General features: G+C 46.9%; 1 protein-coding gene across 1 annotated transcript in view; it reads left to right on the forward strand.

Moving 5' to 3' along the window:
• Positions 1 to 25,147, forward strand: part of IRF4 (interferon regulatory factor 4) — a 76,532-nt gene extending 51,385 nt beyond the window's left edge. Inside the window, 9 exon segments of the mRNA XM_083857012.1 lie at positions 11,326 to 11,362; positions 11,365 to 11,612; positions 12,116 to 12,302; positions 13,081 to 13,169; positions 13,720 to 13,861; positions 15,623 to 15,730; positions 17,055 to 17,408; positions 21,272 to 21,384; positions 23,321 to 25,147. Of these exon segments, the coding sequence (XP_083713138.1) occupies positions 11,326 to 11,362; positions 11,365 to 11,612; positions 12,116 to 12,302; positions 13,081 to 13,169; positions 13,720 to 13,861; positions 15,623 to 15,730; positions 17,055 to 17,408; positions 21,272 to 21,384; positions 23,321 to 23,464 (1,422 nt within the window). The 3' untranslated portion in view covers positions 23,465 to 25,147.
• The last annotated feature ends 344 nt before the right edge of the window (positions 25,148 to 25,491 follow it).

Raw genomic sequence — 25,491 nt, forward strand, 5'->3', positions numbered from 1 at the left:
ATTCTTGGGGAGATTGCTATTGGTCACAAGAGGGAAATGTTTCACAATGAGAAGAATCAAGCATTGGAATAATCTCCCCAGGCAAGTGGTGGATTCTCCAAACATTGGATGCTTTCAGGAATCAGCTGGACAGAGTGCTGGGCCATGTCTAGACCATGCTTTTGCCAAGAAAGGTTGTACCAGATGAGACTTGAGGTCCCTCCCAAACTGGTACTCTGTGTTTCCATGGTAAGATTTAGGACTTGCAGACTTAGGCTACATGAGCCCATGCTGACTTTTGATGTTCTCCTGAGCAGGTCCACTTGGTACTGATATTTTACATTTTAAACTCCTGCTCATGCAGAAATGTGAAAGGAACAGGCCACCTCTTCTCCCTTAAGGTTTGAGGAGCTTTATGAAAGTGCACCAAGCTGAATAGTTCTCAGTTCTGCAGGTACAACATCAGATCCTCTCCTTGTGCTCTTTAGTGGCACCAACATCTATCCTCACCCCAAGGCACTGGAGGCATCTATGACCTCCTTTGTGCTCTGGAAATGTGAGTTAATATTTTGAAGTGTAAATTTATAGACTGAGGGTTGCTAAAAGGATCCTATTTGATCTCTGGCAAGTGTCAAAATTATGAGAACTTGATTCAAGGGAACCTTTGAGGGAAGAGGAAAGAATTGGTCCCAAGCAGAGCCCTTTTAATATGGGTTCCCAGATGAGCCTGGGGCAGCAATAATGATGTTCTTGAGTTCTCTGTCAGACACTTTTTATTTCCTAATGAGGACAGGCTGTCCTGCTGCTTCTCCAACACTATATGATATGTTTCTCATTTGCCTTATGAAAAATAAACACCAGTCTTGGAGCTTTCCGAGAATCTATCTGACTGCCTGATGTGGAAGCACACACCTATCCCAGGCATGGGATGACTGGATTACCTAGGCACTGATCTCTGTCATACATTGCACATTAAACACATATTGATCTAGGCTGGAATTTAGATGGATTGGGAGCAACATCACTGAAGCTGTGTCCTGGGACTGTTGTCAGTCATATAGTGCTGTGGTAACTTGGGAGTAACTGTGGCATTAAAGTCCTTGCCCCAGAGGTGCCTCAGAAACCCAATCCATCTGCCATTTTATGTGGAGCATTTACTGTTACTCAAGAAGTTTTACTGTGTCAGCAGGGAATTTTGTTTGCATCCCCTTAAATGCTGCTGTCCGTCCTTTTAAAAAAGTCTTTTAAAAAGTCATTGCCTTGCAGCTGTGGAGGGAAACCTCATAATTCACAGCTACTGGGGCAGTGTAGCAGCAGGCAGCCCCTTGCATTGGCAGGACTGGGACTGTCTGTCCCTGTGCAACAGGCAGCTCCTGGCCTGGACACTTTGTTCCCAGTGAACAAAGAGGAAGAAGTCATCCCCATTTCAGTGACAGCAGGATCTGACTTTTGGTGCTTTGAGTAGCAATTTAAGGCAAACAAATGGTCATTTCTTAATTTTTAAGGTTTTTTTTTTCCCCTTTCTCAAGGCAGCCAGTGTGGGGCAAAGGCTCATGTAGCAGTAGAGAGATGTAACAGGATTTTGCCTTACATAGAGGTGCAAAGGGATTTCATCTCACATCTTATATCAGTAAATTCTCCCATCTGCAAGGACTAAATGAAAGAAAAGGGTTAGAAAACATTTAAAACAATATAGCACGTTTGACAATATGCTTCTTACAGCAACCAGTGGCAGTGACTTGTGTCCTTCTGGAGAGCAAGAGCTGGGGAGCACTGCAAGAGAATTTCAAAGGCCTTTGCAAGGCTGGTAGGTCTGAATATCCAGAGATGAACTGTCCCACCATGAGCCTGAGGTGCTGCAATAATACCAGTGGCAAGATATTCATACCATCTTGCTGGGATCAGTAGCCCATGGTGCCTTCCTGCTCTGTCACAGCCAAAATTGCATTTGCTATAAACGAACACAACAGACAGCTGGGTTTTTTAAGGGCCAGTGTATTTATTGACCCAATCCATAGCAAAAGAAAAAAAAAAAAAAAAAAATTATGTAACCAAATGAGTAATGCTGAGTGGGTGAGGGAATTTCTTGGTGTTTTCTAGCACGCAGCTACCCTCAGCAGAAGTGTGTGTGGCTAGGCTTTCATCACTGACAATGTGAAAAAAATTATTTTGCTTCAAAAGGGAAGCATTCCCCCATGCTAGTAAGTCACCCTTCAGAGCACCTTTCCTGTTCATGCCAACCATGAGTAGCCATGCATGCAAAGATCTTTTCTTTTTTCACCACTGAAAAAGAGCAACCTGGTACCAAAGTCAATGAAAGAGGCCATCCAGGCAGCATCAGCTGTCAACAGTCACTGCAGCTGTTCAGTCCTCAGAAGGCACCGTGGGCCTGCATCAACTGTCAGGCAAAATTAAGAGAATATTCAGAATTTTCCCAAGACAGAGTGAAATAAAGCCACGCAGGCAATGTGTCTAATAAGGGGAGTATTTCCCATGTCACTGGAAGGAAAGCAGCAATTCACTGCCATTGAACTCCCCCCTCTTTGCAAATCTGCTCTTGGTGGTCCCAGATGCTGATCCCCTGATGAGACAGTTGTGGATACAGCACTACTCTGGCCGTGGTCCTTCCTTTTCCAATGATACCAAAAGCTGCTGTGATCTGGGGTGGAGAGGGGTGGGAGGAGATGTAACAGTGTATCCTTACAATAATTTCACATATTCATTGTTCCTGGGGACATTTCCAAAAGCAGCCAAATCTCTTTCTGGAGTGGCCACAACGTCACAATGCTGTGAAGTTTCCTCCTGTCTTCTGGCAACATTTCAGCTCATGTGAACTTCCCTCACATTTACTGGGTTTATCCTCCATCACCCAGGATGAAAAATGTTCCAAAGCTGTTTTAGGTGAAAGATGCTGACATCCCAGGAGAGATGGGTTACTTCAAGCTTGTCAAGCACTCTCCATGCTCTCATTCCCTCTCATTTATAAAGGTACCTGATCAAGGAGGACTGTAACACAAATGTCCCAGTTGTCACAGGACTGTAGAGGGATGAATTTTCCCCTGCAGGATCTTGCACTAAAGCCCCTGCCCAGGACAGCTGTCCAGGGGAGTGCTTTGTGGGCCCTGCTGATCCAAGGGATAGAGCTGAAACCATTGAGCATCCAGTGGTTCATCTGGTGTTGTGCTGTAGAGTGATTTTTGATTGGATTTGCTGTTATGTGTTTTTGAAAACTTTCAGAAAGCCTGCACCAGTTTATGTACGTGCTAGACTGATCACTGATAGCAGGAGAAATTCTGACTTGCTACCTCCCCATTCTCACTCTCCACCGAAATCCTTGTTTACAAAGACTTGTTTCTTTTTAAATCATTCTCCTGCACATCTAATAGAGCCGACCTGCTTCTTTTCAAAGTGAAATACCACGGTACATTCATTTAGGGCTTGATTGCTCACTCCCTGTAGATCACAGCCAAACTCACATTGTGCCCCTGTGAATGATGAGCCAGGTCTCTCCTCAATAGAAAAATGTAGGCACATTATTTTTGTTGCTGCCTAAAGAAGACCAATAGATAAATGGGTTTTTCTTTTTCTTTAAATACATTAGATCATAGCCCTCCTTGCTCACTAAGTATTTTTCCTGTGGGGCTCTGGGTTCCTCTTTTGTCTATCAAAAAGAAGAATGTAGCAAACTGCTAGACCATCACCACCTCCTTCTCACAACGATCTGCATGTCATCACCATCTGTTCAGTAAATCTGGGCTGGGGATTTACCCCTTGCTAATCAAGACAGGATGAATTATGCTTGAGATTGTGAAGCTCCTTCCACAGTGTTGTATGTGCCCCAAGTGTGCCACTGGTGATCTTCCCAGTTTCTTTAAAGCAGGGAAATCCTAGTGGCACCCACATCTATGACCTTTGTGAAACTTCCCAAAGCTCCCTTCCACCTGAGTTCCTTTCTCTATCATTTAAATTCCTGCTTTGCACTGCTTTTCAGAAAGATACTCCAGTTCAAAAGAACAGAAACCTCAGATAGTTTTAAATTTAATGGACAACTATAGTAGGTAGCAGGAGCAGAATGGATAATATATATGTAGTATATATCTTGTGGGTTTTTTTAATATTCAGTGCTTGGTTTTTAGTGAATTTTCTTCTTGTGCCACCCTATCTCTCCCCTCTCCAAGTCATTTTCTTTCAAAAGTCATTTTCTTTTGACTTGGAGAAGGGCTCCTTGCAGCTCATTTCCTTGGAAGTAGAACCTCAACCCCAAAATATACAAAACCAAGCTGAACTTTTGAACCCAGGAAATTATGTGGGTTTGAACTTAGACAAAAAGGAACCCAAGCACATTGCTTACACTTGCTGGTATGAAAGCTGGCAACAACTGGTTAAAGTGAGAAGTATTCAAAGTGGTCATATATGCAGCCCCCCTTCCCCTGGGCATGGGGCTCTCACAGCATCCCAGGGTGTCCAGCACTTGGAGTGTCATCCAGCCACAGACTCTTGACAAGCTCAGAATGTGCCAGGAATCAAACAATGTGTCAGCCACACAGTGCTCAGTGCTCCCCAGTTCTCTGGAAACTCACTTCTTCCTTGCTGGAGGAATGGATTTCAGGCAGTGATCCTGGTGGTGTCCCAAGCAAGGCACACAGGTGACAGCACCCCTGTCACCAGTTCTATACTTGTCCCACAACAGTCAGCCTGGCCCTCTCCTTGTGTGTCCCACAGTTGGGAAACAGACTCCAAACAGGGAAAGTTTCCAGGGCAGGAATTCAGTCTTTACCTTGTTCTTCACTGTAATAAATTTTATTTAGATCAGGTACCACCTCTGGAACAGTCCCACTTCTCCACTATGGTGAGAGTCTGTCCCTAGCTTGGCCTAACTTCTGTGATGTGATCAAATTGCAGTAAGTGGGTTTTTTTTGCCAGTGCTCATCGTATTTAGGATGTTTTTGAGTGCAGTCTGTAAACTGCCTTTATGGGAAATACTCTGAGGACACAACATAGCTGAAGAAATTTGGTCAGGTGGGCTGATGGTCTGAAGTTCCTACCTGTCACTCCAACTTTTTACTGCAAATAAAGGAGATTGGATAGGAAAAAAGATAAATCCTATTATTTGGATTTGCCTCTTCCACTGGATGAAGGGTAACATAGGTTCCCAGGTGACAGGAACCTGTTATTCCCTCCAGGGAACAGGGGACACACGGCCACTCTGTGCCTCCCATCACTGGCAGAGGACCATGATTCCCTTCCCTTCCCATGCCAGCAGTCCCAGGCAGTCTTTGGAGGCTGCACTGCAGAGATGGAACCTCAGATTATCTGAGTTAAGGGAGAGGTTGCTCTCAACAGCTCCTGGCCTGGACCAGGTGCTTTCCTTATTTTTTAAATTTGAAAACTACTTAATTTTTTCTATTTTTTCCTGTAGTTTTTTTTTTTTGTTTTTTTTTTTTTTTTTTTTTTTTTTTTTTTTTCCTTTAGATTCATGACTGCTGCTTGCTGATGAAAGTAGCTGGAATACCATAGGTTGAAATGCTTTGGGGAGTTCAATCAAGAGGCAAGGAGCCTCCTTCCTTGAGGAGCAGGAAGTCCATAAAAATTTTGCTGTTGGTTTTCAGAGGTGAGTGTCAACCCAGGGTTTCCAAGCTCTTGGCCTGACATCTGGGCACTGGCGAAGGGCACCTCGCTGCCTGTGTGTCACATTGGTTGGATGTGCTTGTCAACTTTTTCTCTCCAAAGGAAAGCCACAGAATAGCATTTTTATGTGACATTAATTGCACATTTCTCTGGAAAATAGATTTTTCAGTTAATGTTGTATTGTCTTATTTTGCAGTGGACTTGGCCAGTGCTAGGTTAACAGTTGCACTTGCTGATTTTAAAGGGCTTTTCTAATGTAACTGAATCCATGATTCTATAATGTCTCAGGAGTGAGGACATGTGGTGAAGGGCTCTTTCAGTCCTGTGCACAGGCTGATGTACAGAGGCATGAAAGCAGCCTAATGGGAATTGGTTTGAAATATTCTTGGCTATGAAGCAGAGGGGAAGTACAGGAAAAGAAAACAAAACATCCACGAAATCCACCTAAAATAATGTCAGCTGGGCTGTGAGACTCTTCTGCTTGAAAGACATAGCTATGCTTGCCAGTTTGGTTTATTTCTAATGGTTTAAAATGTCTTTGCAATTAGTATTATGGAAAATATATGACTAATACTGTTTTAGGAGTCACTATTTTAAATGGAGGAACTGCAAATACCCTTCCAAAACAAGAAGGCAGCTCTTATGACACCAGAAGTTGAAGTTACTACAATAGAAGATGCGTAAAATTGTTTGTTGTTTTTGTTTGATCCATGTTAGACTGCTTATAGAGCAGGTGCTTTGCTGGAATAAATCAAAGTAATCAGAAATCTGCCCCAAATTTCCACAGTGTTTCTGAATTAATTCAATTACATCCACAGACATCTTTCTGATGTATGAATGACTTCTGAACTCAACCCCGTGCCTCAGACCTGTTACTGAAGCATGGTGTTGGGAGGCTTTAACAGTGCCCCTCTTTGGGTCTGAATTTTGGATGCTGCTGCTTTGGGCAGTGGAGGACATTATTCCACAGGGACTTGTAACCATGGATTGGCAAGTACCTCTGAGGGATGAAAACCCCATGGTAGAAACCTGTGCCACCAGCAGCCTCCATCTCAGGAAATTGGTTTTTGGACAGCTAAAGGTGTAGATATGTAGCTGTGGGCTTTCCAAAAATACTTTTAGGGGCTTAATGCCCTTCTGAAAATGCTTTTACCAATGTCATTTGTCAAGGGCTTCTGCACAAGGTTCGCTGGGTTCCTGAAGAGCCCTGGTCAGGGTCTTCACTTGAGAGGAGAGCTGGGGAAGGAGCTCACTCGCTGCCACGCTGCTGCTCACTGGCGAGTCTGCTCTGGGCTGCAGCCAGAGTGCAGAGGGCCAGACCTTTACTGAGCACTGGGACCTGCCCCCACGAGCATATTCCCAGCAGAGCCACTGCAGATGGAATGTCAGGGCAGCCAGTGCAGCCCTCCCACCCCAGGGTGGAGCAGCACCAGGGCGTGGGTGCCCCTCACTCCCCTCTGCAGGTTCCTCTTCTGCGGCAGCATGGAACTCCCCCTGTGCTGATGCCCGAGGGGATTTCATGGTCTCTGCTGCAGAGCGAGCCCTTGAACAAGCCACAGTCTTCAAAAGGTCTCTGCTGCCAGACTTATTGCATCCAGCATACCTCTAACAGGTCCCCCTGGCCTAGGGACTGAGTTCACCCACTCCCTAAAGGGAGACAGGAGAGCCTTTGTACCCAGAGAGGGAAAGCTTCCCGAAGGAAAGGAGGAGTAAACTCCTGGGTGCAAGAACATTTAATGTGTGTGACCCATGGCTCAGCACTGCCCCTTTCTGTAGGGACTCACTTCAGAGAGCCCTTGGCAGCAGCTTGGAGATGACATCTGTCTCTCTTCGCTTTTGTACCTTGTGTGCAATTCCCAGGTGAGTCAGTGGGACTTCAGAGGGGTTTGGTGAAAGCAGAAGCCATCTTCCTTTGCGCCGAGGGCCTGTTGAGAAGAAACTGTTGAGAAGAAACAGTCACTTTTCCTGGCATGCCTTTAGTCAGTGTGACCTTAAGAGTGTGAAAAACAGGGGGCCCGGTGGTGACTGCCGTGGTTAAACAGCAGCAAGAGCATTTTCACAAGAGGACTTCAGTCATTAACTCAGAAAACTTCCATGAAGGCAGCAGGGCTTTTGGGTAAGGTTTGAAGAGTCAGGCACTTGCAATGGTGCGGAAAACACCAGAAATGTATGAACAGCCTGTGAGGTGCTGGAGTGTTTGCATCATTAGCGAGGCTGGTTAGGGAGGAATTGTCTATTAGGATATGCAAAAAGCACCCAGTGATGCAACATTAAATGGGGACACCACAGTCGTGTTATTGATCAGAGCTTTCTACTTTGCAGACCAAAACGGTGGTCCTACATATTTCTGCCATCTCAAATGGAAATGGGTGATGTCCAGAAACACTGAGTAACAAAGTCAGCAAAGCTAATGAGATTAGAATGTCTTACTCACGAGAAGACTGATTTGCAAAGGCCGAGTGTGCATGTAGGGATCTGGCTTTAATCATCTCCTCTAACATTTAAGGAACTGGAGATAGTTTTGTAATAGAGTTCTTGCTGCACAAAGCAACTAATCACCCAGCCAGGTAATTTCTTACATATGTACTCTCTGGGGACTTTATGACTGCATCTTCTCTTAATATGCAACTTACCTACCTCTACATCTATACATGGATTCCTTTGGAGAAGAGCAACTATTTCTTTTTTGAGAAAGAAGGTTTTTATTTTTCTCCTGAAGGGTCTGACCTAGTGCAGATACAATCTGCATGTTTCACCCTGGTCCTGAATTTGCTGGTTTAAAAACCACAAAAGAGAAGACATGAGAAGTGTTCCTTTGACAGTGATGCATTTCAAGATGGTTTTATACTTAGTGAAATTACAGTTGGTGCCCCGAGTACCACACCACACAGTCTTAACCCTACAAATGGAAATTGGATTTTTAGAAAGTCTTTCAGATGCCTTTTGGTAAAGCTGTGGTTATTTGTCTTGATTTATGGTAGCAGTGACCTCAAACCTCAAACATGTATTCCAGTGTTCCAAAGGTGCCTTGGCTCACACCTGAAAGGATTTTGTACTGGCCCTGCCAATGCTTTTTTCAGAGGATGGCTGGTGTGTTGCAAACCCAACACCTGAAAACGCCTGCACTTCTCACTTCTCCCTCCAAAAGTGGCGATAATTACATTTAAATTTCAGAAGATGGCGTTGAAGATTTGCAATTAATGTCCCTCCCTCCCTCGGGCGCAGCGCGGTGACAGATTCTGTGACCCGAGGCGCTGCAGCAGAGAGGATGTGGATGGAAGCGCCGGGGACGTTACAACAGAACAACAACCCCGGAGTGTCGGGGCACGGAACACGTGCCTGGGACCCGAAAGGCGGCAAGAGAGACTTTCATGCGGGCCCGGAGCGAGCTCCTTCATCCACCGCCTTAGGGCAGGGGGCTCTGAAGGCAGCGGGATCCAGCCCTGGTGCCTCTGGATGACAGAGAGGGAGACAGCATCCCCCGGGCTCAGCGGGGCCGGAGCTGGGGCTGTCCCCGCTCCCGCTGCTGCCGCCCCGTCGGGGCTCGCCGCCCCCCACCTTGCCCCCCATTTCACACCTTTCGGGCTGCAAAACACGGTGTGGGCCGGGCGGGGAGAGCCCGAGCCCTGCGGGGAAGGGAGGCAGGTGTGTCTCATCCCACTCCGCGCTCCCGCTCTGCGGCCCGGGCACAGCGGGGCTGGGGGGCAGAGGGGGCGGGCGGGGGGCACCGACCCCGGGCACGGCGTGGGCGGGGGGGCGGAGGCCCCGCGTCTCCCCGAGCATCCCGGGGGCCCGGCCGGCGCCGTCTAGGACGGTTCTGGTGGGTGTAGCGAGCTGGGTCTTTACAGTAAAAGCTCTCGCCGGTAGGAGTTTCCCCGGGCTATTTATGTATGTGCGTCTGTCTGTACAGATTAAAAAAAACCCAACCCAGCGGGGACGCGGAGGGCTCCGGGCTGCGCCCTCCCGCCCGCGGCGTGTTTACCAGCACCGGGGATGTGTCACTGCCTCAGATGTTTTCCAGCTCGCCGAGTCCCCGCTCCCCTGCGCCGGCTCCACCTCCGGGCCCGCCTCCCCCCGCCCGGCGCTCGACGCCCTCCATCATAAAAAGAAACTTCCCGGTGCCGTCGGCCCAGTCGCTCCGCGCCCCGTGTGAGCAGCCGCCCGGCAGCCGGCGGCCCTGCCCGCTCCAGCCCGGGACAGAGCAGAGGTAAGCGGGGAGCCGAGCCCCGGGGCCCCCGCCCGCCCGGCACGGCGCTCCCGCGGGGTGGGCGGTGCGGGCGCCTCGGCTTCCCCCCCTCGGGGCTTCTCCTCTGCCTGTCGCCACCTGAGCGAGCCCTTTGCCTTTTTTTCCTCCTCCCTTTTTTCCCTTCCCATTTTATTTTCTCCCCCTCATTCTATTTTTTCCTTAATTTAAAGCCAAAGGAATAATCCCCGCCCGTTATCCGCTCCCGAGGTGACGGCGCGCACCGGCCCCAGCCCGTCGGGAGCGGGGCGGGAACGTGTGGGAGGGATCCTCTTCTTGCACAGTGAAAGGGGGGAAAGTGACTTTTTTGGGGTCTTGGCACGGACTCGTACGGGCTCCGCGGTGGGGAGCCGTGATCCCGAACGTGCCCCATCCCGCCGGGCGCGCCGTGGGTAAGGGAGATGCCGAGGGAGCGGGTTTGGTGTCCGGAGGGGTGTGAGGGGCGCGGGGCGGTGCTGCCCATCTGCCCACAGCAGTGTGCGCCTGTTTGGGAAAGGGCTCGGGGGGGCTCCTCGTGGGTAGAGGCAAAGATTTCTGGGTGAGGAATCGCTTAATTTTGTTAGATGTAATAGAGGAGGTGGAGTGGGAACCCACCAAACTAAGATTTCGGGCGTTCGAGCATTTCCCAGATGGGTGGGACACACCTGACGCAGGTCCCCATCCCTGGTGTGGTGTCCCGGTGTTTGCCCCTTCCCGGCGGGGGCCCATCCCTGGGAGCCGCTCCGCTCTCCGTGCGCGCCTGCGCCTCTGCCTGCAGCTCCAGGGCTCTGTGTGGTGGGCTGCAAGCTCCCACGTCCCTGGGGACACGGGTGCCCTTCTGCCGGGCTCTGTGGGTTGCTGCCTTTCCACTTTTAGGCATATGCAGGGTATAGATTTGAATGTTGCTATGTGTGCGTGCTGGGAGCAGTTGGAGGGGTAGATATGTATAGGACGTCATGTGTTCAAGTGTGTCTTGCTGAAGTGAGCTTGTGAAAGCTGCTTTGGTGTTATAGATAGATGCCATATAAACCGTGACTGCATGTGAAACCCTCCGAATTGTGTGCGTGGTATGTCTGAGATCACGTATGTGCATATGGTCGTATGCAAGTATATTTTAATGCATTTTTTTCCTCTTTTGGTTGAAAAGTAAACCCCCAGCTGAACTCTCAGCAGGGCAAAGGAGTTGTGCCTTAAGTCACAATAACAATTTCAACAGCCAATGTCTGTTCATGCAAAACGGTATTGGGACAGGGGGAAGTCTGTCAAAGTCTTCAGCACAGGCAGTGCCTGGGGAGGGCTGTGGGGGGCTGAGCCCGATTTCCTGAGGCTCTGTACCGTGTTTCCCGGGGCCCCCCTGTGTGCCGTGGCTGCTGTTTGGTGTGGTGTGTGTGACATCAGGGGCTGGGCACGACTGGTGCAGGCTTAGCCCAGCACTTGACCTGTGAGTCTGCCTCTCCCCACATCCTGCCCATTTCCCACCCTCCACAGCCTCCCAGAGAGCCGGTGCTTGGACGCCTGTGGAGAGCTCAGCTTGGTGGGGCACCCCAAAACCCCCTGCCCAACCTCTGACACGAGTGGCATGAACTTGGAGCCGGGCGAGTGCGGGATGAACTCGGTGAGCTGCGGCAATGGGAAACTCCGGCAGTGGCTGATCGACCAGATAGACAGCGGCAAGTACCCCGGGCTGGTGTGGGAGAACGACGAGAAGAGCATCTTCCGCATCCCCTGGAAGCACGCCGGCAAGCAGGACTACAACCGGGAGGAGGACGCTGCCCTCTTCAAGGTAAGGCTCAGCCTGGGCTGGGGATTGTGGAACACTGGCAGGGCAGGAGGGATGCCCTTCACCATCCCATCCTTGCCACCTGCCTCTGCAGCCTGGTTCTGCTGGTTGGTTAGCTCCAGCTGGACACTGCCTGGCTGGTGGTGCTGGCTGTGTCCTGGTGTCCCTGTGTTTGTGGGACAGCCCACCTTTCCACCATTCTCTGCGTGGAGCTAAATGCTTCTGGGGCCACAGCACATCTGTTTCCACATTCATTCCCCTTTCCTATGCACACTAAATTGGTTTTTGTACCTTACCATGCTGCTTTTTTTTTAGCCTAAACCTGTAGGGAGTAAATTCATGAACAATTCATGCACATGTAAGCACACACATATATGCTGTTTCAAGCATTATACCTTGTACTTGATTCTTTTTTTTTTCTTTTTTTCTTCTTCTTCTTTTTTTATTTTTTTTTTTTTTTTTTTTTTTCATTTTCCTGCTCTTTTGATTATCTGAAATGTTTCCAGGCTTGGGCTCTTTTTAAAGGAAAGTTCAGAGAGGGCATTGATAAACCAGATCCCCCTACCTGGAAGACAAGATTAAGGTGTGCTTTGAACAAGAGCAATGACTTTGAAGAACTGGTGGAGAGAAGCCAGCTGGACATCTCAGATCCCTATAAAGTGTACAGAATAGTGCCAGAAGGAGCCAAAAAAGGTAAAGCATCTCAAATTCTCTGTGTAACAGAATGTGAATATGTCTCATTGCAAGCATATGAAGCCTGAAGTGTGCTTTTCCAGAATGGCCCTGCAGCCTTTTTAAGTCTTTTAAGGGACCAAAATGAGGGCTCAAGTGCAGCTTCTTCTGGTGACTTGAGAGGCTGTGTCTGTGGGAGGACTGCTGGCGTTTGAGGTGGAGCACTGAAAGGGAGCCCCTGCAGGAAGATGCAGACAAGCGCCTGCACATCACTGGAGGAATTGCTCTTTTAGCTGGGGCCTCTCTGTCAGTTCTGTGTAGTGAGAGCCAAGCAGAAGGCTCAAGGGACAGACCAAAAAAAAAAAAAAATTGCGTGCTGGATCTAGGTTCTGAATACAGAGAAGAGCAATTTTGGGGCAGACAGTAGGTAATTGCCTTGGGGAGGATGGAGTGAGGCATGGCCAGCCTGCAGCCTCCAGGGCAGGGGCAGGGCAGTGCCTGCTCTCCAAGAATGCCCTGGTGCCAGGCAGGGCCTGTGGGAGGCAAAGGCTTGGCATCATTGTGCACTAGGCTGGGCTGCACTGTGCTGTGGGGCACTGCAGAGCCCAGTGTGACAGACTGCTCCTGGAGCTGACTGCAAGAGGGGCCAGGGAATCCAGTCACAAATGTGCACTGGAAGGCATTTTGGTCCTCTCTCTGTTCAGTGGCAGGTTGTATGGATTTGTCTTTAATGTGCTGATTTCAGACTGCCTTAAGATGTGGTTGACATAATTTGTTTTCATCCCTCTGGTGAACACAGGTGCAAAACAAATCAGCATGGAGGAACAGCCATTAATGATGAACCATCCCTTCCCAATAACATCTCCTTACACTGCACTACCATCCCAGGTATGGCATTAGTTGAGTGTTTTGCTGGGTGCCACTACACTGAGCAGCACAATTTCTGTATCTGTCCTTGCTGGTGGGGCTCTCAGGTTCTCCCTGTGAAGAAACTTCATTATGAAAACTGAGAAATTGAGAAGCAACTTTTCTAATGTCAGATGAGGCCACAGGGCAATTGATTTCCCTTGGTGTTGTTTATCCCGGAGTAATAGCTCTTTTCTGTTGGACGACAGTTCCTAGTGCACTGCCATTCTGTTGATGCCAGAATGCAAGCACCCAATGAAGCCTTGCTCTTTCAAGCAGACATTTACCAGCAGTGCTTTGACTGCCTTTTGTTATTCCACTCAGCTTATTATTTACACCAGTGGTGAGAAACTCATTTGAAAGCCTCATTGGTGGTGGTGGCCGAGTGCCATCAGCGTAGCCCGGGCACAGCTCAGACCTCCATGGGCTTTGGCAGGGAAAATCAAGGAGCTGAGATGAGAAAGCTGTTGCAATGCATAGCCTTAGTTCTGACAGCTGCCTACTAAAAGAATGACCTCGTTAAATTGAATAGGTACCGAACTACATGGTGCCCCATGAACGGAACTGGAGGGACTTTGCCCCGGAGCAGCCGCATCCCGACATTCCCTACCAGTGTGCCAGCGTCCCCTTCGCCGCTCGCGGTCACCACTGGCAAGGGCCCAGCTGTGAAAATGGTAAGACACCCCTGTTTAGGGCTGCTGGCTGAGGCTGCCCATGTGCAGGAACCTCAGACTCCAGGTTTATCATTTTTGGCTTTGATTGGAATTAAGCGGTGTGGATGGAGGGGAGTGCTGGGTTCCCTTGAAAGTGAGCCACCTTTGTCCTGGCTCTTGCATTCGCTGCCACTGTACGTGTGGTGTGTGGGCTGTGCAGTTCTCTGCATTGATAGAAATCAGCCCCCAAAAATCCTCAGCTGTCTCCAAAGCCCTGAACAATAAAGGAGGCAACCAACCCTCACAAAAACCTCAAATGGGAACATATGTTCTTCAGATTTTCTCTCTGATTTTGGACTTTTTGAGGCATAGACCAGTGAGGTTTTCCCTCCAGCCTTGTGGGTTAGACTGGCATTATTCTCCCTAGAGGAAAGCTGGAATTATTACTTTATTTTAGTGCTGTGGCAGTGGGACAACTTGTCATGGATTGAGACTCTCTTGGGGCTGGTACAGCAGAAACAGAATAAAGAGATGTTTCCTTCCCCAAAGATCTCACAGTACTAGAGCCTAACACAATCATGCCTTTCAAGGCTCCGCATCTGTAGGAAAAAGCCCAAATTGTGAAAATTGGCAGTGCTGAAGCCTGCAGGGAATAAAACATAGGAGAAAGGGAACTGTGTGCTGTAGACCTTGGCAGAGTAACTCACCTGAGGATGCAGGCATTTGCTTTGTGAGGAGAAGCACCTGGTTCAGAAGGGCAGGAAGGAATGGAAAGCAAGAAAGGATCCTTGCAAATAGATGCTATATATTCAAAGGACAGCTCTCTCCTGGTTTTGATGCAGCAAAATCTTTGCATCTAATAAAAAGTAAATACTCAGTACACTGCAACTTTTGCTGGCAGTATATTGGAATTATTAGGCAGAATGCTTTGCTTTTGGTTGAGTTATTTGCTATTAAAAAAATCAAGGTAGCAAGCAGGATGAGCTGTGCCCTGAAGTACATCCTCTGCAGCACTTAAACACATTTGGATACTTAGCTGAATGTGTAGGCAGTTGTAAGTGGTTGATACTATGTTTATCACTGGGCTCTAAAACTCCTCAAGATATTGTGGGTGCTTTTTATCCCCATTGCTCCAGCTCCTGATTGTGGTGGGTTCTGCCACTGAGAAAGGTAATGTGTGCTTGTCTGCAAGTCACTTGCATCATCCTCCAAAGACTTTTATTTGCATTAAGAAACAGAGGAAAAGCATCAATTGTTCAGGGTATAATCCACTTACTGAAAGGCACCTGTTGGGACAGTTTAATAGTAGTTCTGCTAATAAAACCCTATAACCTCCTGCTGCACCTTCTTCTTTACCTATATTTAAACAGTGTTAATACCAGCTTTATTGTTATACCCATCATTAGTAAAGTTTTTTGGAAATATGGATTGTTTTATGCAGGCAACTTTTAAGAACACTGTAGTCTAGTTAAAAATGTAAATTATTTCTCTAATGAATAACATGTTAAGTAAGGAAAAGGACTAGGGGGAATATAGAAAGGCTAAGGGACTCTTTCATGCAGACCCAAATGAAAATACAGTCCAAGTAACATCTGGAGTGGTTGGTAGGATTGGCCTACCTGGAGAAATTGGGAAATACGACCTTTTTAAGAAGAAGGGGAAAGAGAGAGAGAGTTCCTTATGGGGCCCAGGAAAACTCACTTTTGAATTGCTGTGATCTCTGCCCTAGCTTTTCTTCTAGGATTTAGGCCACTGTCACTAACTTTTTGTTTGTGAAAACAGGTTGTCAGGTGACAGGAACCTTTTATGCTTGTGCTCCTCCTGAGTCCCAGACTCCTGGCATCCCGATTGAGCCAAGCATGAGGTCTGGTGAAGCCCTCGCTCTGTCAGGTAAGGCCCATAACCCTCCAGGCTTCCTGGGGAGCTTGGCAAGAGACTTCCACTTCTGACTTGCCCAGGCACCATCTCTCCTTTCAATGAAAGGAAAAAAGAAGGAAAAAAGAGACAAACCTCTTTAATGAATGAATTTGGTGTATGGTTGTAAATCTCTGTTTTCCAGGATAATTAAGCACTTCCAGCCCCAGCTGCAAGGCATGGGGGTGGTTAAAGCTAATGGAAGTGCTTTGCTGGCTTGTGATATTAGTACTGGTTTGCTTTGGTGAGACACCAAATCAGGCCTTCCCAGGGGAGTTTGCCAATTTAGGAGTGTCAGTGACTTAAGGCTCAGGTTTTCATCTGGGAGGAGCCCCACTTCCTAAACTGATGTTGCCTGGGTACCTTGTACTGCTCTTGTTGGTGCCATCTGGCTTTGCTCTGCTTTGTTATTCCTGGTGAAAAAAAAAGGAAAAAAAAAGACATTCAGGAAAGAAAAGGGAAATTATTTCAGCCAGGTTTGCAGATGTCTGGATGCTGGAGAACTTTCTAAGTAGTTCTGGCAAAAGGTGTGGAAATGTGCTTTCCACAGCACATGGATAGACCTGTAAAGTGATACTTGGTGGGTTTCTTAAGTGGGATTTTTCTCTTGAATCAGGGTCAGTGTGTGTGTAGATGTGTGTGTCTTTGTGTGTGTATGTGAACATATATTGTACACACATGTATATACTATATATACATATTTTCAGTGCTGTGTGAATTCATAGGAGTCAGCCAAGTGGACCAAATGGCGATTTGAAAGCAAGGCAGGGGATTTTGGATGCAGCAGGGGATGTTGGAGCTGGAGCGAGCAGTTGCTTCTCTCCAGGCAGCTAAGTGCAAGTTTGCAGGTCCCCTGTGCAGAAGCCATTTCTATGCAAAGTCTGGGGGGAAACACAGCTACTTCCTTGTTAAATCTGAGGAAGTGTACTGAGCTGGTGGGTTTAATTGTGACGTGACCTTGGAAAATGTGACCAACATCAACTTTTTCTGTGCAGATTTTTCCTTTTAAATGGAAATGTGAAGTTTGTGGGATTTTAGTTCCTACCAAATTCCCATCCATCAGTAGCCCTTTTAATAAGATGAGAGACCATTAATGCTACTGTGCCCAAAAATTTTTAGTGTTTATATTCTTTTTAATTTTTTTTTTACTAATGTGAGCTTCTGGGTGATGCTGACCACTGGGCTCAGAAATCTTATGCAAGCTTGTCTCTTGGCCTTAGCACAGATCTGAAACATAAAACATCCATACTAATGTATCACAGTGATTGTTTTTTGTTTGTCTGTTTGTTTCTCCTTGTAGACTGCCGACTCCACATCTGCTTGTATTACCGTGAAATATTGGTGAAGGAGGTGACAACTTCCAGTCCTGAAGGCTGTAGGATATCCCATGGCCAAAGCTATGAGGTCAGCAGCCTGGACCAAGTTATCTTCCCTTATCCAGAGGATAATGGCCAGAGAAAGAACATAGAAAAGCTACTGAACCACCTGGAAAGAGGAGTGATTCTATGGATGGCCCCTGATGGCCTCTATGCCAAGAGACTTTGCCAAAGCAGGATCTACTGGGATGGGCCTCTGGCGCTCTGCAGTGACCGACCCAACAAGCTGGAGAGGGACCAAACATGCAAGCTCTTTGATACTCAGCAGTTCTTAGCAGGTAATTCCCACTATGGCTTTGATACCCTTTTGGAAATGTCCCATGGTCACTGTCCACATCAGCTTTATGGGAGTGCTCTTTTCATTAAAGTGAGAATTGCTCCTCAATACTTCTGGGCGTGTGCAGCCAAGGGGTACTTGAGTCCCGAGTAATCTATAAATTTCTGTGCCCTCTGCACATTCAGTGCCCCCGCACAGACCAGCAGGAGTCAACTGAGGCTCAGCTGGTGACACCAAATCCCTCACATTTCTACATGAAGCATAAGGAGGTTCCTAGCAAAATAGTTTTTCCCATAAATTGACATTAAAAACTGGATCGTCATATTGGATTTGCTAGTCTAAGTCTTGGATAGGTCTGTGGTCTGCATCTGCACTCCTCTCAGCTTGATCCAGAGCAAGCCTGAGGTCTTGCTCAGAGCGTACAAATTTCAGTAGCAAGCCTTCTTTTCAGTCTGTGCCAGTGTCTAAAAGATATTTAGGATTTCAAAAGGATTTCACAAACTCTGGAGTTTCAAGATTGCCTAATATCCTGAGCAAGGAGGTGCATACCTCACCAGAGCTTTCTGGAGATGTCTCATTTTGCACAAGGCAGTGCAGAGGGAGCAGGGGAGTACTTTAGGGCAGTGCCTTCTCCTTCCTATGAAGGGAAGGGGCAAAGCTTCAACCCCACTTCCCAGCACACCTGAAGAGTTGGAGAGAGGAGAGCTGTCCACCCAGAGGAACTAGTGGGAGATGGTCATTGTCCCAAGAGGACAGCCTGGGCAGCAGGAATAGACATTGGTCCTTTGTTGATATTTCTGGCTTTGCTTAGAGGTGAACTAAGTGGCTATGATTTGGTATGTTTTTGTACTAGAACAGTGCATCAGCACTGGTATGACACTCTCAGGGGAATAATGCCTTGCAAAATTAAAAAAAAAAAAATTAATCCAAATCATCAGCTTTAGCATACTTCATATTCCAAGGTGGATACTCTGTCCTAGAGTAACAGCCAAGAAAAAAATGCATTTAAAGAGAGAAATCTTACATAGATGTGAGAATTGGCAGTTAGAAAGGGGAATTTGAGGTTGGGTATTGGGTTGGGCTTCAATCACATGCTAATTTAAAGATGTATAATTCTGCGCCTGGTGATGGTTTTGGAAATCCCTTTCCCTTTTCTCAGGTGTTTTTTTAGACATGCTCTGGGTTCTTCCAAATGGTTGACAGGACATCTCCTTTTAGACACTTAACCCCAAAGATAAGTTCAAGCAATAGTTATTTTTCACCCCTCCCAAATTACTTATGCACCAGTGCCTGTGCAAACCCAAGTGTGTGGTTGCAGTCACAGTCTGTGGTGTGTGCAAAGTGGGGTTTTTGCATGTGATGATGCTGAGTGAAATTTGTGACTTGCCTGTCACATCTGCATCTTAATTGAATGTGCTGAGGTCCCAGCCTGCAAGCAAGCTCAGGGAATCCCCTACACTGCGAAACTGGAGCTCCACAGGGAAGAGAGGCAGGAGATCTCTTCCAGGAGAAGGGATCATGAACAGCAGAGAAAGGGACAGGTGCAGAACTGCTATGAACCAACCACAGCTCTTGGGAAACCACTGAGGAGCTGAGCCCTACAATGCAAACTGCACTGAAGCACTGGGGCCTGTGCTGCTGAGAAAGCTAAAATGGGACAATAAATCAGAAACCAGGGGAATGGTCTCTGTGGAGAGAGAGATAAATGCATTGCAATTGTTGTGAATTGGGCTTGGTGGGGGGTGGAAAAACAGAGGAAGAGAGCTTGGAGTGGGAGGGTGGCAGCCAGAGAAGGGTTGGTGGGACAGGAGTGGCAGCTGGAGCTGGAGTATCAGGAGGTGGGAAAGGTTTAGGAAGGCACATGGGGAGCCCTTTGGTGTTGGATGATGCACTTGGGCCTGGAAAGGAAGATAGAGTGCGTGGAAGTTTTTGGAGAAGTGCAGGGCTGATCTCAAACCATGATTATCCTGGTGGTGGGAAGAAAGGGCTTTCTTCTCCAGATCTGTGCTATGCACACTCCCACAGGTATTCAGGATTTGGAGAATTGCTTAGGCCAAATAAAACTAGGGAAAGAGAAAGTTGAAAGAAGTTGCACATTAGCAGCATGGCTGGATTGACCTTGGGTGGATTGTCCTTCTCTGTTCTGTAGCAGCACAGAGGGAAGCAGAGTCCCATGGAAAATATCTCTTCTTTCTTGCCTTACCCCCAGGGGCTCTTTTCAGGGGCTTTTGGGGAGATTTTGGGGAAAGCTACACTTTATCCCATGTTTTATGTTTTACTAGCCCTCTCAGAAGTAAGGATTGGGATGCTGTTGTGGTAACCACTGAATCCACACCTTGGTCTGAAAAGCTTGCAGTTAGAGTAGGAATGGCAGGGGTGTGTTTTGGGAAAAGATGCATTTGTCATGTCAAGTTCAAAGGCTCTCCTTTCCCTCTCTAGCAGGGAGGGTGCTTCATTATAACACATTGGCTTTAATAGTAATTGCAGCTTTTTCAAGAAAGCATGAACTGGGTTATAAATTAAAATGCAATATTTACCTATCAGCTATGTAGAAACACAGCACTTAACAAACACTTTAGCAAGGATATTGTGTTAGATAGAATTTTCTCTTTTCTGGATGGAAATGCAGTGTCAAAACCACAACATTTTGTCCACAGAACTGCAGATTTTGGTCTGATTGGAGGTACCTTATGAAGGACTCCCCTGCTACTTCTCACAGGGGACACTGACTATTAGAATAATAATGTAATTTGCTCATTACACTTTGCACAAGGTTGTGGGTTAGTGAAGAGAGTGCAGGGGCACGGAAGACACAGAGAGTGCTTTTGCTGGCTCAGTATGTGGCTGAAGTAGAGCCCTCCCCTTACCTCAGTGTCCCCCACTGCGCACAGTGATGGCAGTGGCTCTGTGACACTCTGGCTGTGGCTAAATTTTATGCCTGGCAGTATTTAGTGTCTCTGGCATTACCAAGCCACTGGTTTCAGTGCTGCTCTTGTGTGTCTGCTTGGATGGTTCCCAGCAAGCAGTAGTGTCTGCTCCAGGGCTTCTGCTGTCGGGATCCCATGGAAATACTAATTGGAAGACATCTTGGTTTGTGCATATGAAATTAATTGTGAGACAAAGCAAACAGAAAAGTCACAGTGTTGTAACCAGCTCCCCCTGATCTGAGGGAAAGTCTCCAAACTCAATGTCTTGTGCTTACCTTTTGTCTTTTTCCTGACCTCTCTCATCATCCCCTGGAGTTACTTTATCTTCTCCAGGGTTGTCCACAAAGTCTGTCTTACTGGCCTGTATTGGTTTTGACTGGAGCAGGGTTAATTTTTTTCCTAGTGGCCCATGTGGTGCTAGGGTTTGGATTTGTGACCTAAACAGTGCTGATAACAGAGGGACAATTTAGCTGATGTTGAACAGTGCAAGCACAATGTCAAGGCTTTCTCAATGTCTCACTCTGACCTCACAGGCCACAGTCTGGGGTAGATGAGAGTCTGGGAAGGGGCACAGCCAGGGCAGCCAACCCCACCTAAGGGATATTCCATTCCATATGACCTTGTGTTCTGCAGTAAAACAGGACATGAGGGAATTTGCCAGAGGTTACTCTTTCTTGGGCACTGGCTGTGTGTAGGTCAGCCGGTCTCAAGTGATTGCATTTTTCATGACTTGTTTTTCTTTGCTTTATCTTATTTTTTGTTTCTTTTTGCACTTAAAACTGTCTTTATCTCAACCCACAATTTTTTTTTCCTTTTGCCATTCTGATTTTCTCTCTCATGCTGGTTGTGGGCTGGTTGTGGGGGTGAGTGAGTGGCTGTGTGGTGCTTGCCTGTCTCCCGTGATTATTCCACAGCACGGTACTTTCTCTCTTTGCAGAGCTGCAAGCCTTTGCTCACCATGGACGTCCTCTGCCAAGATACCAGGTCGCTCTGTGCTTTGGGGAGGAATTTCCAGATCCACAGAGGCAGAGGAAACTAATTACAGCCCATGTAAGTAGGATTTCTGCCTTACCTAAAACAAGCACACTCCTTGGAGGATATGAATCTGCCAGTTGGGCTTTTGTGCCTCGTGTAGATTATGAGGGAGGCAGTAAATTGTTGAAAATGCAGCACTTTCCAAAACAAGGTTTAATCCCCATATCTGCAAAGGACTGACTAGTAGCCCTCAGTATGGCAGAGCACCTGATTTTCCCTCTTTACAGAGCATGTCATTTGTGATCTGTTGCAAATCCCATCTAAAGCTGAAATGTACCTGGAGCTGCTGGGCTGTGTTGTTATCACCACCAGCCCAGTTGTGCAGCTCTTTGGCCTGGCCAGTGCAGGATGTGGTGCTTTTACACCCACTGCACCTGAAGGTGCTCCAGAATCCCAGCCTGCATCTCAAGGACCTCAGCCCTTAATGGGATGTAGGGGCTGCCTGTGCAGCTTCAGGGCTCAGTAGCTGTCAGGCTCAGGGACTGGCTGACCTCAGTTCATGCACACTCAAAGCTGCTGTTTCGGGATGCTCTCTGAGAGAGACTGAGACCAGGTACTTTCTGAATTGGTTGTATTGGCACATAAAACCACAAGAGAGGTGGCAAGGCTCACATCAGTGGCAGGGCTTAGCTTACTGCATCCTTGAGAAGAAAACTGATGTCTCTTCTAAATTTTTCAAAAGCCCCTTCAGTAGCAGGATGGGTCCCAAGTCAGACCTCTGCCATAAGCTGTGGCCTCTCCTAAGGCTGTGCAGCTTTTGTGCTGCCACACTGCTGCCTAGCAGATCTCTGAGGTGGAAGTAGAGAAGCTCATAGATCCATCCTGAGCTGTGCAATGACTAGTTAGAGATAGCTGCCCATCCCTGACTCTTCTTCAACTCTTTTCTGTTCCTGTTTTGACTCACCACCTTTCTATCCCTCCTTCCTAGATCCTCTTTCCAGCCCCATTATCCATCTTCTGTCTTGGCATCTTCTCTGTGAGCCAGTACCTCCTGCTCTTTCTAGAGCTTTGCTTCCACTGTTTGCTCAATCTGCTTATCCTCTTGATCTGTCCTGACTTGTGGGCTGGTGGGACTCTACCATCCCACCAAACAGTTGTGCACTGGAAGCTGCCTGGGGCACCTGTCCCACTACCTTCCCATCTCTACCATGGCATTTATTTCCTCCAAAACAGTTACTGTGTCTTTTAATATGGGGGGATTGGCTGACCAGCAGGAGAGGGTAGTGGAGAAGCGTCATCCAGCCTGTCCTCCACTGAGAGTAAGGAGAGCTTCAGGTGTTTGTTCTCAGTGTGCAGCTCAAATATTTACAGTCAGAGCCCAAAGCCCTGAGAGGGAGTGGTGGTTTCTGAAGAGACAGAAGTGAAGGCGGTGCTAGCTCATACAAATCCCACTTGGTGGTTGAGCAAATTCCTCATCAGAGCTTGAATGAACAGAAACAAAAGTACCCTTGATGTTAAGTTGAAGTCTAACTTCGGACACAGTCATTTGGTGACATACTTCAGCCTACCTGAGGGCTCCAACATTTCAAGTTAAGTCCTCAAAGTACTTTGCAATGCAGACAAGACTTCTGGTGTGTTCAATATGTATTTAAACACTTTCAATGGCCATGGACATGTGTGTCCTGTGGGCATTGCTCACATCCTGGGGCTGGCTAAGGGACTGCAAGTTTTCATGCATCATTTGTGTCACTGCTACAATCCCTTCTAAATGAAGGCAGTGAAGGTAAGGAGTGTATGCAGGTAGTGAGGCACTTGACAGCAGAGCTAGGCTAGGCTAGGCAAGACCTAGCTTAAAACAGAGATCAGTGAGACTGCTGAAATTGTCTTCCCATTCTGGTAAGCAGAACTGTTTTGTCCCATCTTGTTTATAACTTAAAACCACCCTGAATAACTAAGATGAGAAGTGTGAAGTTTTGTCACATGTCTGATTAACATTTTGTCTATTCTTAAGGTTGAACCAATGTTTGCCAGGCAACTCTATTACTTTGCTCAACAAAACAGTGGACATCTGCTGAGAGGCTATGATTTACCAGAACTTGTGACTGGTCCAGAGGATTATCACAGATCTATTCGCCATTCCTCTATCCAAGAGTAAGAACCTCAGAAAGAGTGGTTTTAAAAGCACTGTAAAGATTGTGCAGAGTGGAAGAGCAGATCTGGGTCATGATTTGGAGATCCACAATCCCAGCTGGATGTGTTCAGGGGTTCAATGATAGGAAAGTGAACAACTAGGACAACTGTATTGTACAATAAAAATGATGGGTCTTCAACATTTGGATGCTACGTCTCACATAGGGTTCCCCTGTTGCTGAGAAATAACTCAAAACTGACAAAATGATTGCTGTGTTTACGTTTGCTTAATGTTCTCCTTGGCTTTTGAGGACTGATCCTTACCGAAGACTTAAATCCAGAGTTTACACTGTTACCTTTGCAGGGCTATTTATTTTGGATTACTGATCTCAGGGAAGGTACATAAATTTGCGGTGTTCCCAATTTGAAGCTGTAGCTACTGTAGGTGGGTAGCAAATGTAGATGGTTTATTGAGAATAGCTAATACATGTAAGTGGTTATAAATTTAGATTCATAAGTGTGATGCCTATATTCTTGTACAGAATATTTCAGTGTATTTTTTGAAAACAATGCAATTCTTCAGAGACATATTTTTTTAATGCCTGATTGACACTTGTCCTTGACAATGAATTTTGTTGCTGCCATTGTTGTTATTGGATTAGCCTCCATGATAGCAGTTTATAAAGTGATGCTTTTATGGTACTGTGTTAAGAAAAGTGACCATTCAACTTGTATTACCTGTGAATTTAGTGGATTAACCACTGAAATTCTAGAGTCCCAAAGAGCAAGTTTATAAATAAGTTGCATTTTTCTCATAATTTTAAGCTACTATGCATGCATTATACATGCACATATATGTATGTATATATGTATGCATTAGAATGAAGTTGGCAGACCTTGCAAATAGCACAGAAATGGTCCAGCTACCCATTTTTGATGTCACATGCATAAGCCAGGTTAAAATAACCACCACCGCTGACTTACACAGAGCCAACTCTGCTGTCTGTGTGCACTTGCAGCTTGCTTCCACTGGTACTGAAATGAATGTGAAGGAAGAGCTCAAGGAGAACAGCTTTTGGCTTCCTGTACTAAGACAGTCAAGGAAATACTTGTTTGAATGTTTGCAGAATTTGATGCAGTTTGCAGCTTTCAGTGGTAGGGTGCAGTCAGAAAGACAAAGAGAAGAGGTCTGTTGGATGTGTGTGTCAACGAAGTTTCCTTGCTGGCAGGCAGACCATGTGGTCTTAGCAGCTCTCCCTCCAGAGCATGATCCCCCTGTGCTTAGCAGACATACTTCACTTGACTTCCTAAATGAGGAAGAAAAAACGGTACTTGGTCTGGCACCAGACTTGTGTCTTAGGGACTTTGAATTTATACATCTTACAGATGCATACTCTTTTGGGATATATTATCCTTCTCCTTCTCCACAGTGCCAAGCAGAATGAGCAGATCATTTCTACTTTGTTACTTGAAGGGTTTTTTTTCCTGGCTTAAAGATTTTTGTAGGGGAGACCTCTTTGTTAGATATTAAAAGCAACGATCTAGGTGACCATCTGAGCTTCGCATGTGCTTCTGTCCTGCGCGTACATTTTACTGAAAGGGACTTCTGTGCTCAAACTTAACTGGTACAGTACAAATATTTGATGTGTTTTTCACTTTTTCCTAGTGATTGTTGTTTCATATGCTCATTGCTTCAGCTCACGTCTTGGAATAAAGTTCTATTTCCCTACCAACTCGGTGCATATGTGTTGTTTTCAGTTGTGGGGTAAAATCTAACACGTGTGGTTCTGCACTGTGAACCTGGGCAGCGCTGCTGGCTGTCTATGGGGAACTCTGCTCTGAGCCAAGAGTGCAGAGAAAGGTCAAGAGGTAAGGAGTTTTGCTTACAGAAATGTCTGCAATATTAGCCACAGGTAGCAGAAAAAGGGAAAATGGGGAGGTTCCCCTTTGGCTCTTGGTTTCCAGGTGCATGGGCAGTGCAGCAGAGCCTTGCAGCTGGGGATCTGGTGCTGCCATGCTCTGCCCCTGCCCCTCCAAGGCTTCTGGGGCTGG

Source organism: Zosterops lateralis (genome assembly GCF_965231275.1).
Source record: "Zosterops lateralis genome assembly, chromosome: 1".
Classification (NCBI taxonomy): domain Eukaryota; kingdom Metazoa; phylum Chordata; class Aves; order Passeriformes; family Zosteropidae; genus Zosterops; species Zosterops lateralis.